At 38.6% G+C, this 15,615-nt stretch overlaps 1 protein-coding gene across 2 annotated transcripts; it reads right to left on the bottom strand.

The window, feature by feature from the left end:
• Nucleotides 1–31: 31 nt before the first annotated feature.
• On the bottom strand, nt 32–15,144 carry gdpd1 (glycerophosphodiester phosphodiesterase domain containing 1). Of its 2 annotated transcripts, none has more exons than XM_085479396.1 (11): nt 14,957–15,144; nt 12,128–12,277; nt 11,683–11,725; nt 11,208–11,343; nt 9,589–9,634; nt 9,271–9,392; nt 7,431–7,520; nt 6,956–7,089; nt 3,056–3,115; nt 2,793–2,844; nt 32–1,809 (listed from the first exon to the last, which is right to left on the bottom strand). In XM_085479396.1, the coding sequence occupies exons 2-11, from the start codon at nt 12,261–12,263 to the stop codon at nt 1,675–1,677; spliced, it is 954 nt and encodes a 317-aa protein (XP_085335522.1). In that variant the 5' UTR covers nt 12,264–12,277; nt 14,957–15,144; the 3' UTR covers nt 32–1,674. The 2 variants fall into 2 exon arrangements, with proteins under 2 accessions (XP_085335522.1, XP_085335523.1); XM_085479397.1 differs by lacking the exon at nt 14,957–15,144 and adding an exon at nt 13,558–13,615.
• Between the last annotated feature and the right edge of the window lie 471 nt (nt 15,145–15,615).

Raw genomic sequence — 15,615 nt, 5'->3', positions numbered from 1 at the left:
CTAAAAAACGACAAATACCACTTTTATATAATGATGTACATACAGTGTTTATTGATACAGATACAAAAAATTGCTCTCGGCAAATCAAATCTAAAGATGAGCCCAAAAAAGTTCAGTTCAACACACACAACAGCTTTAAACATGCAAAATAAAAGTACACTGAGGACAGCACAAGTAGTATAATCAGAAAAATCCCAGTACTTGTAATGTGATTGTTGGATCAAGTCTCTAAAAGAAATCTTCAAGAACATTTGTAAAAACAGTGTAAAACATCACACATAAGTGATTTAAAATGCCCCACAACAAACCTAACATTGTTTTGACTGCAAAAATCCCAAACAACGTACAGTACATTCAGCCAAAACCACATTCATTCGATTAGAGACCGCCACCGAGCATCATAACATTTCATATATTTGTATATTAAAGCAAGGAACTATGTGTAAACTACTTTCATTAACACATTTGAATTTTAAATGAGTGCAGTAAAGCGATCAGTCTGCATCACTGCTTATACTAGGCTGTAAAATATTTTAAATATACACATATGTCATATAAAGTTCAATGCTGATTGCAATCACACTGACACAGGTAAAAGAAACCAGATAAGGTTTCCTATTTTGTGCAAAATTCCTCATAAAACAGGCAGTGTATGCCTCTATTATTTTATCTGATCAAAAGGCTGATCAAAATAATAATAATGAGCCAAAACAATGAGAATATATATATATATATATATATGAAACAAGTCGAAAATAACATGACATCATCGAGCTGCATCTGCTGGTGCTTGCACATTACCCCTAGCATGATGCAGTAATACTGCAAACTAACTTGAAAGCATCAAAAAGGATCGACTTTGCGCAAGTAAACCCTTACAGAAAGTGTCATGTCAAGGACCATGAATCTATTATGGCATCTGAGACTGATGAAACTTAAAAGCACAATATTTCAGTGGCATTTTTAGCTCTTTGTAAAAAAAAATTCAGTGGTTTCAATTAAGTGTGTGCTCCTAGCAGAAATATCATACTGTTATATGGGTATGTTTGTGCATGTGTGTGCAAGCGAACGCACCATGGATAATTCTAATAATACTACTACTAATAATAATGAGCCAGGATTTTTTGTGACTAAAAGAAAACATTCAGATTTCATCATTTATGCATCTAAAATATTGTAAATGCATGCAGTATATTTGTGTTATAATGGCAACAATTCTTATTAACTTTTTCGAAATATACTTCAGTCGTAACTTACCAACTTACTGTGAAGACATCGCATGACTGCACCGCCATCTGCTGCAGTCATTGCTGAGAGGATTGTAAACCAAATTACCCAAATACGTTTTCATTTTGGGTCATATCAGAAAATCTGTAAGCCTGTGGCGATATACTGTCTCTGTGACGGGGCCCAATATCAGTCAAGCTCTAATATGATCACACTGTTTAGTATGAGTAATGAAAAACAGGAGTATGTGCTACCACTACATGTACAACACGCGGTTCCTAATACAGAGCATGTTGGAGTTCCTACAGACTGTAAAACACAGTGTGAGAGTAGCTGTGCTGGAATGCCTGCAGTAAAAGCGGGTGTATGTTGGGGGCTGGTCTGGCAGGTCAGTGGCCCTGAAGGATAATCACTGGTGAGAGGAGGGGTGAGGTAGATTTTGGCAGGTCACTCCGCTTTGGAAAGGCTGTTCCTGTCCATGAAGTCTTTAAGTTTGGTGGGAAAATCTGTCATAACTCCCGTGGCTCCCAAATCAAACGCCCTCTGAAAGTCATCCTCGTCATTCAGCACCCAAATGTACACCTGAAACCACATGAGGGATTTGTACAGTTAATACACACGCGGTCAGAGGCTGTCACACACAGGAATGTTTCTGTACTCTAGTCTATATTTGATCTGGTAGGAACCTTTCCAGTAACTGCTTTTAACCACAGTGTAACTACAACACACACACACACAGGCTTAGTTCTGGCCTTTTACAAAAGTTTTACACACTGTTGGAGCAAAACAAGCCACACGGAAAGTGGTGACAGTAGTAGTAGCAGTCTTCAGGAACAGTTCTCCCGGCTTCTTGAAGGACATTCAAAGCTCTTCTTTGGATGTTGGCCACCGTTTGCTCTATTCTCTGTCAACATGATCCCACACTGCCATGTTTTACAGATGGCTGTAGACTCTCAGTGTTGTACCTCTTGACCTCCTCCATACATGCACTAGGACTAAACCATGGTTTTTAATGTGGGATTCATGAAACTACCATTTTATCTTGCTTTTCAGTTATTAACCTGTGCAGACATACAAGTGCACAGTACTATAAAAGACCATGGGGATGATGCTGTGTGTAGCTTGAAAGCCAGGAAGCACAAAAAACCCTCAGTTAGCATTGTTTGTGGCTGGCTGGTTGTTTGTGACACTGCCCCCTGGTGACAGTACTCAAGTACAACATACAAACCTGTGCGTAGGCTCTGATTAAGACCAACGCGCAACCATCCCCTTTACGTCAACCAATCTTGGAAATTGTTCCAGGACTGCAAATAAAAACTTGCCAGAAGATGTGCCATCTGCCTATCGCTACCACAGGCTAAGTGACCATAGAGACTGAGACCAAAGAAAAGGAAAAACATGCTACAACAGGAAGACTTTTGTATCCATGTAATCAGGTAAGGAAGTTCCAATGAACCAGCCATCCATTCTAACCTCTAAAACACTTCCATAGCTCCTCATTTACTGGCCAACGGTTCCTCACAGGAACCTGAATCAACTTAATTTTAAAGGAACTGCAGTTTTACCTGAATTCCCCGAGCTGTTAAATGGTCAAAAAGAGCTTTCCTCATCAGCAAACTGCAAGAGAAAAATAAACACTAATCAGCTGAGGTGTGTGACTGTAAATCCTTTCTATGTTAATCGTGATCGCACAGCTACATCTCAGTAACACAGAGAAATACAAAAAAAAGCCTAGTGCTGCTGCAGGTTTATCTTTTGTTGAATTTTCTGCTGATTCAACCACAAAAATCAAAGAGATTTTACATTTTTGGAGGAGAAAGCGACTTACGTGTCTGCCAGCCAGGCGATAAATCGCTGACCTCTAGTTAACCTGCTGGGATCCTGCAGTCTGAAAAAATTCACACAGAAAAGTAAAATAATTAAAAATGGTAAAAAACAAAAACAAAAAACAACAAAAACAAAGGGCACTTGATTGATGCTATAACAGCATGACAACATATTTTTAGGAAATTTCTGAAATCTACCCAAGAAAATTAATAAATCAGTGTGTTTAAATATGCACAAGAAATCAAGTCGATCTCTTAATAAACACAATTTATGGTTGCAGTCTTAAAGCAAGAACTTCACACTTTAGAAGTGCAATAAAAAAAATTCTGTTAATCCTTAATGAGCGTTGGGGCAAGAATAATCTGCTCTTTGACCATGATCCTCATGATCCACTAGCACACATTTCACAAGGCCAAGCTGCGCAAACGTTTCTTCTAATGACCTAATTAGTGAGTGAGTTCATCTTTCAAAGATCATCCTTCAGGCAGATAACAGAGACAGAAAGGACACCAGCGCAGCCAGGGGAGTGAATCTGAGCCAGGTACTGTGAAAAGGCTTTAAAGCCCCAATTCAAAGTTAAAGTATGTTTAAATTATTTTCTTGCCTGAGTAATAAAAGTTATTAAAGTTGGAATCCCCTTTGTCTAAACTTCTGTAATTTGGAGGAAACAACAAACAAGTCCGTATATGTTATCCAAAAACAAGGCCCAGCTAATGAAGACTCCTCCAGAGGTTTACTCCACGTCCTGACACTTACACAGTAGTGATGGGATTTCCGGCTCTTTTTAGAGATCTGGCTCTTTCGGTTCGGTTCACTAAAAAGAGCCGGCTCTTTCGGCTCCGAACCGGCTCTTCAGGTTGTTTTGTTGCTTTAATTAATTTATTATTAACAATAATATAAAATTATGCACAAAAGGAATTACTAACGTAAAAAAAAAAAAAAAAAAAAAGTGGTTTTATTTATATATGTTTATATATAAATATATGCGGTGGCCCCTAGAGACAAAACACGTACAAACTCCAAAACACATTTCTAGCATGAACTGAACTTCCAAAGCAGAGCTACTAGATCACTTAAATTACACAATTGAAAGCATGTGTGTATTGTTTGTGTATTTATACACAGGCACTCATATATATTCAAATAATTTAAAAAAAAGTTCATTTACCTGTTACTACCACACACCAAATCCGGTCGTTGGTACTTGCTGGCTTGTGTAGCCACCAGATAACAAAAGCGCAACACTGCGCCCAGCATCCTGGAGCACTTCTGTTGTCTTTTGTACGTGTTTTGAGTTTTTATGTGCTTCTGAGTTTTTACGTGCTTCGGAGTTTGTACATGCTTCAGAGTTCGTATGTGATTTGAAGTTTGTACGTGCTTTGTCTCTAGGGGCCACCGTAAATATACTTTTATTTATTCACTCCACATAAAATGTAATAAATAAATCCTATAATACAAAAATCAACTATTCACATTTCAACTTTTAACTATTTAAATTTTCAGCTTTTTCCTTTTACAAATTTAAAGTGAAAACAACACAAAACACTGCAAACCACAACACAATTAAATATAAATTATAATATGAAAACAAAAAGAACATGCATATTCTCTGCATGCATAATAGTTGACTTTATTAATCCCAAAGGAAATTAGGGTTACAGCAGGCAGCACGCTAATGGCGCATGCGCACTTACAAAGGAACCTTCTGACCAACTTTACACAAACATCACATTGTGGAGACATGTCAGAAAGGTAGGCTGATAGGAAAAAAACAACGAAAATACATAACATGAGGTAAGAGGAGGAGAAAAAAAACTCCACTCAGACTGAGCTCCTGAGAACAGTTTGATAACAGAAAAAACACCTCAGCACAAAAAGCACATGACTATCAATACACCATAGAAACACAAGACAAGCAACAGGGGCGGGTAAAGGGTAAGAGAGAGCCGGTGTAGACAGCGCATCCGGTCCTGCAGCATGTCTGCGCTGGTCCAGTCGACTGCCATCTTCCCCGGTAGGGCACAAGCATCGAAGGCGTTTGGAAAGGGAGGGGGATCAGTGTGTGCATATCAATGTTTGTGTGTGTGTGTGTGTGTGTGTGTGTGTCTCTCCAGAGTTCAGCTGAGACAGTGTCCTTCGCCCTGCCAGGCTAAGTAAACAGTCTTCCAGCCAACCCAGGTGGCCTTGTATGGAATGGGGGGAACAGTCTAAACACAGTCGTTATCAGAATTCCTCTTTTAGGTTTTAGAGAACAGACTGTGAGAGGGAAAAGTAAGTAAAAACACAAGACAAGACAAGGACATAAGAAGCTAAGCAGGGAAGATAAGGGCAGGAGAGGAGAAAAGTGCGACCGCCTTCGCTGAGAGCCAAAAGAGTAAAAAAAGTTAAAAAAAAAAAAAATAATTTTATTTAAAAAAAAAAATATATATATATATATATATGAACATAACTAATCTTGAAATGACTGTTCAGCACAGAAATGAAGCCCAGCAATCATGTTTTACAGTCCCGTGGTCTCAGCCTCAGATACTCAACTAATCAAAGTGTTGTCATGACAAGAATGAATGACCAACAAAACATTTTTTCTCCATCATTTCTGTCACATAAAGCTGAATATAACATTTCTCGCGGTTAGTATCATGGTTGCTAGGCAACCTGAACAGCGTGACGGAGGCTAGACCGTCCCATTTCACAGGCCTCTCACTTCCGCACTTCTCGTACTTGTAGTACGCACCGTACGTAGTGCGCGTACTTCAAGCGTGCAGACCCTGAATTGGGACACAGCCAACGATAATCATCAAGGTCAATAAAGAACCTTTAACCTGTTGCAAGTCAGACAGCGACATTTCAGTTTCACCTGCAAACTGAGATCAAACCACAGCGCTGACAACTTTCTCCAGCCAATAAACCAGCAGCAGCTAAAACACAATGCTGCCAGATTTTACACTACTAATTATTAATAGTTTGTGTTGACACTGCAGCATAGATGACTTTAATCATTTATGTTAACTAAACTGTAGGTTAGTTAGGGTAAAAAGAAAACCTTAACTCTGCTCTGAATCACTGTTATTTCATGTAGGGCTTGTTTTGTGACTGTATTAGTGAGGGTGGAAGCATGCTGCTGAGCTAACCCTTTCCTGAAAACTGTTTATCAAAGTTCCTGACATGCACCTTTTACTTCTTTAGTACCACATTCCCTGGCCACTTTATTAGGCACACCTTGCTAGTATTTGGTAGGCCTCCCTGTTTCCTTCAGAACTACCTTAATTCTTTATGTCATAGATTCAACAAGGTCATGTAAACGACCCTCAGATAGCATCCCATGGCAGCAGCAGATTTGTCGGCTGCACATCCATACTGAGAATTTTTCGTTCCACCACATCTCAAAGATGCTCTGCCGGACTGAGATCTGATGACTGTGGAGGCCGTCTGAGAGCAGAGAACTAACTGCCAAGTTCAAGAAGTTTGAGATAATCTGAGCTTTGCATTATACTGCTTATACTGTTATACTGTCACATGATTGGCAGCAAATCACTGCATCAGAACAGGTGTACCTAATAAAGTGTCCATAGAGCTTATTACTAGTATTTGGTTACATGAACAACAAAGTGCAAGTGATTTGGGTGCGTGACTGTGTGTGAAGGAAACTCAAATACATTTCTATTTGCTCACTGTAGTGGATGCAAATCCACCTCCCTGTGTGCTCACTGCCCTGTCAGAATACCAAACAGCCTCTCAACTGTCATCAGTCCAGAGCGTAGAGACTTATTCGAATGTCAGCAGGTCTTCTTGATGATTTCTACATGCATTCAGTTGGTGTAATGTGTTTGGATGATTAGATATTTGTATTAACAGGCGTACCTAATAAAGTGGCCTTTGAGCTTATTTGTATTGCACTTACTTGGTGATAATGGAGGGCATGGGGATCTCCAGGAACTGCTCCTTGATTGGAACAAAGGGCAGGAGGCCGGTGTAGAAGAGGCCTAACAGCTGCAACACTCTGGGCAAGCTGAACAACACTGGAATATGAGGGTTCTGCAAAAACAACCAACCAGACCAGACTTACAAGCAGTTCCAAGTCATTTTTATTCACCGAAGAGGATGATGATGGAGTATGACGATAAAAGTGTTTCCTCTAAAACTCCCTCAAAGGGTCTGAACATTTTTAGAAACATGACAAAAAGATGAATAGTGATTCCACAAAGAAGTGCATTTAAAATACTGCTATATGGGACAGATTGAGCACTTTTCCTGTAGGCCTGCTGGTAGCAGGTTATTCCTTTGTTGTTATGAAATTCTGTAATTTCATAACAACAAATTTTATAAATAGCAACACACATTTCACCAAAGTAATGTGAAGCAGCATATAAACGTACCTCTTTGTAGCACTTTCTCACAATCTGGTTGCTGGCGTTGCCCCAGACAGTCAGATGCGCTCGGTCATACTTCACGACCAGCTCGGAGACCTGCAAGGATTGAAAACTCAATGAAACTATGAAACAGAACATTTTCTCTTGCTTTTGCTCTGTCCTGTTGCCAATATTTAAAACTTAGAATTAGTTTTTTGATGAAAAGACGGCGGCAAAACTCGTAAAGTCTCTAGACGGACACTTGGAGGGCAGAGTCCCAATAACAAGGCCAACGTCCTCTTAAATTAGATCAGTTCAGGATCTGAACAGGTTATTCCTCTGTCTACATTTTCTCCCCTCTTCATCAGGTTTGTACTGTTACTTTATGCATGATTGTGGTGACAGACAAATAAAAGGGACTTAAAAACATATCTCAGTCTTGGTTATCTAACCATCGTACTTTAGGAAATGCTTCACTTTCCTTTCCTTTACTAGGCACCATGGGCTTTGTAACTATGGAGGACTTTTTTTTTCTTAAACAGGCTGTTAAGTCGATACATTTTCGGACAAGGGTACATTTTTTTTAGTTGTCATCACAGCTTATTTTAAATCAAGATATGATTGAAGCGGCGACTTCAGCCCTAATTCAGGAGTCTTAACAAAAGCATTGCATTAACTCATTACTCGCTGAAAGCCCACTAGAAGTAATCCTTGAAGCTCTTCTCTGTCACATTGCAGGCCTGCTTCCAGGACAAAATGACTGGGTGTGCATCTTGGAAAAACCTGGAAATTATTCTAATTAATGTCAAAACACGTTTTTATTAATACATAATAGGTGGCAAAACCCATCATTAGTGTACAGGGGAGGCCAAATTTCATCTTTATGGGAGAAAGAGTTCACCGTTTGGAATTATAGCCATTTTTAAACACTGCCTTCTTCAGTAGCCTAAAAGTAAGTGAACAGGTGATGAGATGTCCCTCGTGATTCCACAAGAGACACAAAATCTGCATTTGAGTCCAAGTGCTGAACTTGCAAAAAGTATGAAGAAGGAAAGAACAACTCAAGGACGGCGGAGGTAGTGTTATGGCTCCCAGTGAAATCGGGTCACTGGTGTTTATTGATGACGTAATGGCTGAGAGCAGCATGATGAACTGTAAAATGTACAGGCATGTACTCTTTTCTCAGATTCAGCCTGAGGCTCCAAAACTGATCAGTTAGTGTTTCACAGTACAAAGTGATAATGACGTAAAGCATCCTGTAAAAGCTAACCAAGAGTTTCTCAATGAAAAGAAATTAGATATTCTTTAAAGTCAGTGACCTGATCCCACTCAAAGGTGCCTGTTTTTCAATAACCAAAGACAACAGTGACAGAAGACCCACAGACAGGCAGCAACTGAAGGCAGAGGCAGTAAAGGCCTAGAAGAGCATTTTAAGGGACAAAACACAGCATTTGGTGATGTTTATGGGTTCTGGACTCCAGGCAGTCACTGACTGAAGTATTAAAACAATCTAAAATGATGTTAGTTTGTCCAGTTCATTTTGAGCCACTGAAAATCAACTATGTATAAAAATGGCTGCAATTCCTAAAATGTTTTAATACAAATTTTTCCAAAAAACACGAATTAAAACTGCAGTTTGATCTAAAATCCACTAAAGTGACGTACAGAGGCAACACTACAAAAATGGTGTCACTGTCCAAAAAGCTATAAGGCTAACTGTACACTGTTTCCTGCACAAGGAAATAACCACAAGCTGCATGTCATCAATACAGTAAAGCAAGTTTCAGTCAGGGGTCAGAGAACTGAAAGAATAAAAACAGGAGATACACACACAGACAAACACACACACAGACAAACACACACACACCTTCTTGATGAGCGTGTCATTGTTAACCTTGATGTCAATGTTAACAGGAGTGTTGGGAAATGCGTCAAACACGTCCCTGAGGAGAGGGATGCGTTTGTCCTCTCCTCCTTCGCAGAAGCACTCTGCACAGACAAGGACAGGTTAAAAACACCATCAGCTTCAGATTAGACGCCAGGCTGTGCGCACTTGTATTTTTAGCGGTAATTTTCTGCCCGTCAGCTGTCAACTGTTATAACCTAAAATGTCGATTTGTGTCACCTATTGAATAAATACGTTGCTTCGTGGTAATTACACAAGTGACGGATACGTGATGCTCACCTCGCTGAAAGGTTACACCCAGCCTGCAGAGGTATGGAGGGAGTTCCTGCAAAGAAAGCACGACAGACACAACTTCAGAGCTTCTGGAAACAAAGCAGTCATGCTCAAAATAAATCCAGGATTCCTGATATAGTTTTCTCTAGAGCAGCCATTCCCAAACTTAAGACTTCCGAGGTCAGCTGTGAAATCTGAAAATCCTCTGCAGACAAACCTTTAAATCTGACCGTTGCACAAGTCACTAAAATGTGTTTTTATTTATGGCAGGAACAACTGTTTCCTGTTCCATCAAAGCAAATGATGACAATAATTTGTTTGAGTATACTGGGTGTTTTTTTATTGTCTTTGTAGGGATTTCAGAAATGTTGTTCATGCATATTAACTGAAAGATTTTTTAAGAACAAGAATAAAAAGAGTCAATAAGAATGTTAATAAATGTTTAAAATAATACTCTGGCCAATAACTGAAGCCCATATTTTAGTGTCTTGTTGTTTTAAATATATATTGATTTCTTTGTTACCTCTTTTGTGCAGGAGAAACAGAGAAATATTCTTTATATAAGACAACTTCAATCTTACCTCCACCTTCTTTTTCATTTGTTTAAGCACAGATTGATGTGATTTATATATACTGTAAAGTAACACACCATATAAACCACTGACACTGGTGTTTTTCATTTTATTTGCCAACAGCCAGCCATCAGTCAGGAAGGCTGGTATCATTGTTTAGATGAGATCAGTAAAGATAAGAAGTACTTTATTTATTCCATATATGGGAAATACTCTTAGGATCACTGTATCTGGATATTTATGCTGATTTATAAGTTCTACTCCTTCAAGAGTACTAGCCACTAAAGTTCATGAGTCTAACCTTACTGGACACCAAGGTCTGTGCTTATGTCTACAACAAGGCCAAAGACCATTAAAACCCACTAAGCCTCATCTTCAGTTCCAAAATATAAAATTTAACTTGTAGATGGGATCTCTGACCCAAGAACCTCTACAAACACACAAAAATACTTCAGTTTAATGTTGTAAGGCTTCTTTGCAAGACAAAAGCATTTTTTTTCCAATAAGCATTAAATGTGTAGACTACCAAATGTTTAAAGAGGAGAGCAGAGCTTAGCCAAAATCCTAAGTTACTCACAAGGAATGTAGCTGGATAAGAGTTTTTTAAAATCACGTGACGTAATCAGATGACTTGTTTTTGACCTCCCCTGATCAAGGCGCATGATCCATCAAAGCTCATATCATGTCTAAACACAAACCACATTCACAGTTGTGGTCAGACGTTTCAACCCAATCATGATGAGCATGAGTGTCATGATGATTTGGGGCTTTTAATGATTCCTTTCAACTGTTGTTTTTCCAGGGTGGAATGATCTTTAATGACTTTTAAAAACAACTGAATTTATGTAAATTTTGTTTGAATTCTCAATGAATAAATAAATAAATAAATAAAAATTAGTTCACGACACTTCTGTCTGACCGAGCTCTTTGCCATATATGTAAAATTAAAATTCAGTGTTATATTTGTAATTTTTTTCATGCAAAGAATTAAACATGCACAGCGCTTGATCAATGATGAGAAGAGATTTGAAAGTGGCTTCAGTTCAAACTTACAGCGTAGGTCACATCGGAGATGTTGGTGTCGATGCCGCAGGTCCTCTGCAAATCGCCATCATGTGAAACCACCACCTGTTCATCTTTTGTCAGGTGGCAGTCCAGCTCCAGCATATCTGTGCCGACATCCACAGCGCTGCACGATCCGACACACAGTACGCATATAGACTCAGCCGCAATCTCAAGCACACAAGCATTAGCATTGAAATTTGGACCCTAACCATGCAGTATAGCACACACAGATTCAATAAATGCATAAAACAGTCCACCTCTTGTCTGATTAACTAATCAAACAAAGGAGAACCACAAGGTTATCTTTTACACGAACAGTTACTGTACATATTGCACCAATTCACAAGCTCGATTGTGGGTAAAAGAACTAAGACAACATCTCAGATGACACACACCGTCCACAGTCACAAGTGCAAATCCCAAAGAAAGAGCTGTGTCTTATGACTTTGAAGTTTCTACTCACTGCTTGAAAGCCATCATAGTGTTTTCCAGATTTTCACCTGCCCCTGAAATCGGAAAAATAAAAACTCAGATTTCTTTTTACCTGCTTTGCTGTGAAACACATGTCTGAAAGAGTGCCTTCACTCCAGATGTGGGCATAACAAGTATCTTCTCGGGGGGCGGGGGGTTTCTGATATTTTGCTTGTGGTTCACGTGTAAGTTTTTCTAATTTTTATCTTTAACTCATTTCTGCAACTACTGCCCAGTAACAAATAGATGGTTATAGGATCAAAACTATAGAAGAGAAATGTGACAGTCAAAACCCTGAATAACAAACCTGTTTTTACCCGTGAGTAAGTAACTAGCTGTTAGTGGGACCTAAAAGAAGCAAAGTAAGTTGGGATTAAGTGGCACCTTTTACCTTTTAAGTCAAGGGCTGTTCTTAAGAAAGAAAACTGGTGACCTACCTCCACGGTGAGAAATGTGCTTGCTGACGAAAGTCTCTCGCTTCTTTCGATGTAACAGATTTGGGCATTTTAGCAGCAGGGCAGAGGTGAGCACGTAGCCCGTTACCGTTGACAGGACATACACAGCAGCACACATCTTCTATCAGTCCCCTGCAGAACAAACACCAGACATTTAGCAGTGGCTGTGTCTGTCAGATAAATGTGTGGGGTTTTTTGTGTGTTTTTTTTAATGCAGATACATTTTTCCCACTCACCAAACGTTTTTAATCACAAACACTGAACAAAAACAAACCTATTTTCTTCATATTTTGCAAGGATAACAGGAAATAGGTCAAGTGAATTATTGATACATGAAGAGATTAACACACTTTAACACAGCCTGGATTTTCTTTAGCAAGTTTTCTTATAATTTGCTTAGTAGTCTTCAGGAACAGTTCTCCAGGATATTCAAAGCCTTTCCTCTGATTTTTTAGTTCTTGTTTTTAAGGACACACAGCACACTGTGCCAACATATACCAACTTTTCACTATTTCAGAATCATTTTGCCGGTGCCCATGTCTGCGCTTGTCAAACTATGTTATCGTTGGATTCAGCTACAGAAATGAGAGGGAAAAATGTGTTTTCATACAGGCTGCTGGTAACAAAATACCTAAAGATACTATTTAAAAAGGGTTCTTTGCAAAGTTGCCTGCTTTCTGTAAACACAGCAGTAGTTAATCCCTTGAGTTAGGTGCCTTTTGAATGACTAGAATGACTCGTAGGTCAGTGTTAAGTACCTGAAGAAAAGAAACCATTTCTCTAAAAATTACCAGGTTCATGGACTGAACAGAAAATGAGTGAAAAAGCAGCCGATGTCAAACAAAAAACTTTGAAAGACCTTCAGAAAGCCGGGAGAACTATTGCTTAAGACAAATTCTTTAAAAATTACAAGAAAGTATGGCTCCCTGGAAGCACAGTATAATTGGGGTGACTCAGGTCTTTTGCACAGTACTGTATAATCTACATTTTTGTTTATCAAATACTAAGAAAAGGAAAGGCAGGAAAACACAGATCTCAGACAAATAATGTTCAAACTGAACATTTGAACTCTACATGGACCATTGTTGAGTATGTCACTAATATCTCCAGCTGAGCAATTCTTAAAATAAATTCCATAAATGTACAAATGTGAGGTCCTAAAATGCAAGTTTTGTCTTAATAACATGTGAAATCTCAAAACACTGTTCAGCTAAAGCTAGTTAATACTGATTAGGAATTAAAGGAATTGAAAATATGCCCTCTCACTAAAAAATGTTTGCATCACTTAAATTTTTGAGTTTAAGTTAAAAGAAAGAAAGAAAACAGGAAAACAGTAAACAAGACACAACAAAATTAGACCAAAACATGAACCCAAATACACAAACGAAACAGAGTTACAGCAAGTTACTTACAGCACGCTTCCTTACAAGCTCAAAAAAACAAACCAAGAAACACCCCTGGCTGAGCATGAGCTCCTATTTAAATGACAAAACAACACATGCTGCAGGTCAGGCCCACAAAAAAAGGCTGGGCGGAGACATCGTCAGCCTACATAGTCAAAGAAAGTCTGTATATTTACATTTTAAAAGTTAAAAACATTGTAAACAAAACTGACACAAATAAAACATATATCCAAAATTTTTTCCATTTTCATATATTCAGTTCAATTCAATTTTATTTATATATAGTGCCAAATCAAAACAGCAGTTGTCATGACGTGCTTTATATTATAAGGCAAAGACTTCACAATCAAACAACCGCCTTTGAGCAAGAACTTGGCAACAGCGGGAAGGAAAAACTGCCTTTTAATAGGAAGAAACTTCCAGCACAACCAGGCTCAGGGATGAGCAGCCATCTGCTTCGACTGGTGGGTGTGTTGGCAGGAAAACAGAACAAAAAACACATATTTACGTGAAATTGACTAATGAAAAGCAAGTAAGACTCTTTACAGTTTTGCAAATTCAAAAGAAGCATTTTCAGTCATGAGCCAGACTTTTCAGGCTGAGAAATCACCCGCTAGAGAAAATGCTGGTTTAGACACTTTGGGCAAACATGACCTATACCCACCAAAGGCAAAGTTGAACTGACTGAGGTGCTGGTGTATTGAGCCATTCCTATATTGCTCTGATTATCTTACTCCAAAAGGGCAAGTTCACATTTTACATGGATAAAGGTACCTTCATGCCTTTTACATTTCCAGCACAGAATACATCTTCCATTAAACCTATTTTATAAAGACGAATAGATATAAAGAAGTAGCAATGAAGTACCTTATACTGTCAAATGTGTTACAAATTTACTATTACATGGTACTCTATCCCAAAAACTGAAATACTTTATAATTTCAGTTGAGAAAAGCAGTGCAAGTGAATAACTGATCCAAGGACAAAAGAATTAACATCTAAGAAATGATGAAGGATTCAGCACATATCAAAAGCGTTTCTTAAATAAAAAGACAAAATATAGCGATGTGATGCATATGCTGGGAGCCCACCCACAGAAAATGGGAATTAAAAATGCCTTCACATATTTTTATCAGAAAAATCTAGCTCCAAAAGATAAGAGATCTACCAGAACAGCAGCTCCACATATAGGAGAAAGAGAAATGCTTGTTTACTTTTTGTTGCAACCTCTAATTTCTTGTTCAAGTCAAAGTTGACGCTGCTGTCATATTTTCAACATTGGAAATCCTGTTAAGTAACAGATAACAACAATGACATTCATTATCTCTAAAACCAGCTTACTGCACACCAGCTAAACTGTGCTAACGTTAGCTGTGAAAGGGGCGAGCTAACAACATGACCCTCTTACCTTTGTCATCAAATTGTTCGGACTGTTGTTCTTAGTTGTGTTAAATAAGTTAGCGATGTCCACGTGTGTGTGAAGCGAGTTCGATAAAGTGATGAACTAGCGTCTCGTCTGCAGTCTCACTGAGCTTGGAAAAAAACAAAACACCACCACTAGCCGGCCACTTTGTCGTGCCCATGCGCACTTTGCTACTTCCGGCTTGGGGACTATTTTCACTTCCTCTCGGATATTTCAAAATAAAATTGAAACGTCACGAAGAAAAGTCCACTGTTTTTGTTTTTTTTTTTTAATTTTGTTATCATCAAACCTAAGTATTAGTTGACACTATTTTTAAACAAAATGTCTTAGATTCACTGTTTTAAAAGCTATTATTGCTTATGAAAAAAGAAGTGTATGGTAGCAAATATTAAAAATAAGAGGGACATGCAGAGCTGTAGTAACTACAGAGGGATCAAATTGGTACTATGAAGATATAATCAAAAATATGTCTGAAGCTAGGTTACAAAAAGAAGTGACAATCAGGTGACAGCGGTATGGCTTCATGCTGAGAAAGCACACTACTTATGAGATGTTTGCTTAAAGAGTGTTGATGGGGAAGTACAGAGAAGGTCAGAGGGAGGTCTACTGTGTCTTTGTGGGTCTAAAGAAGGCATATGATAGGG

The sequence above is a fragment of the Copadichromis virginalis genome, linkage group LG14 (genome assembly GCF_057382275.1).
Source record: "Copadichromis virginalis isolate Kocher_CV1m ecotype Utaka linkage group LG14, C_Virginalis_male_GT1.1, whole genome shotgun sequence".
Classification (NCBI taxonomy): domain Eukaryota; kingdom Metazoa; phylum Chordata; class Actinopteri; order Cichliformes; family Cichlidae; genus Copadichromis; species Copadichromis virginalis.
Note: the sequence above shows the minus strand (reverse complement) of the source record. Positions and strands in the feature narration are given on the sequence as shown.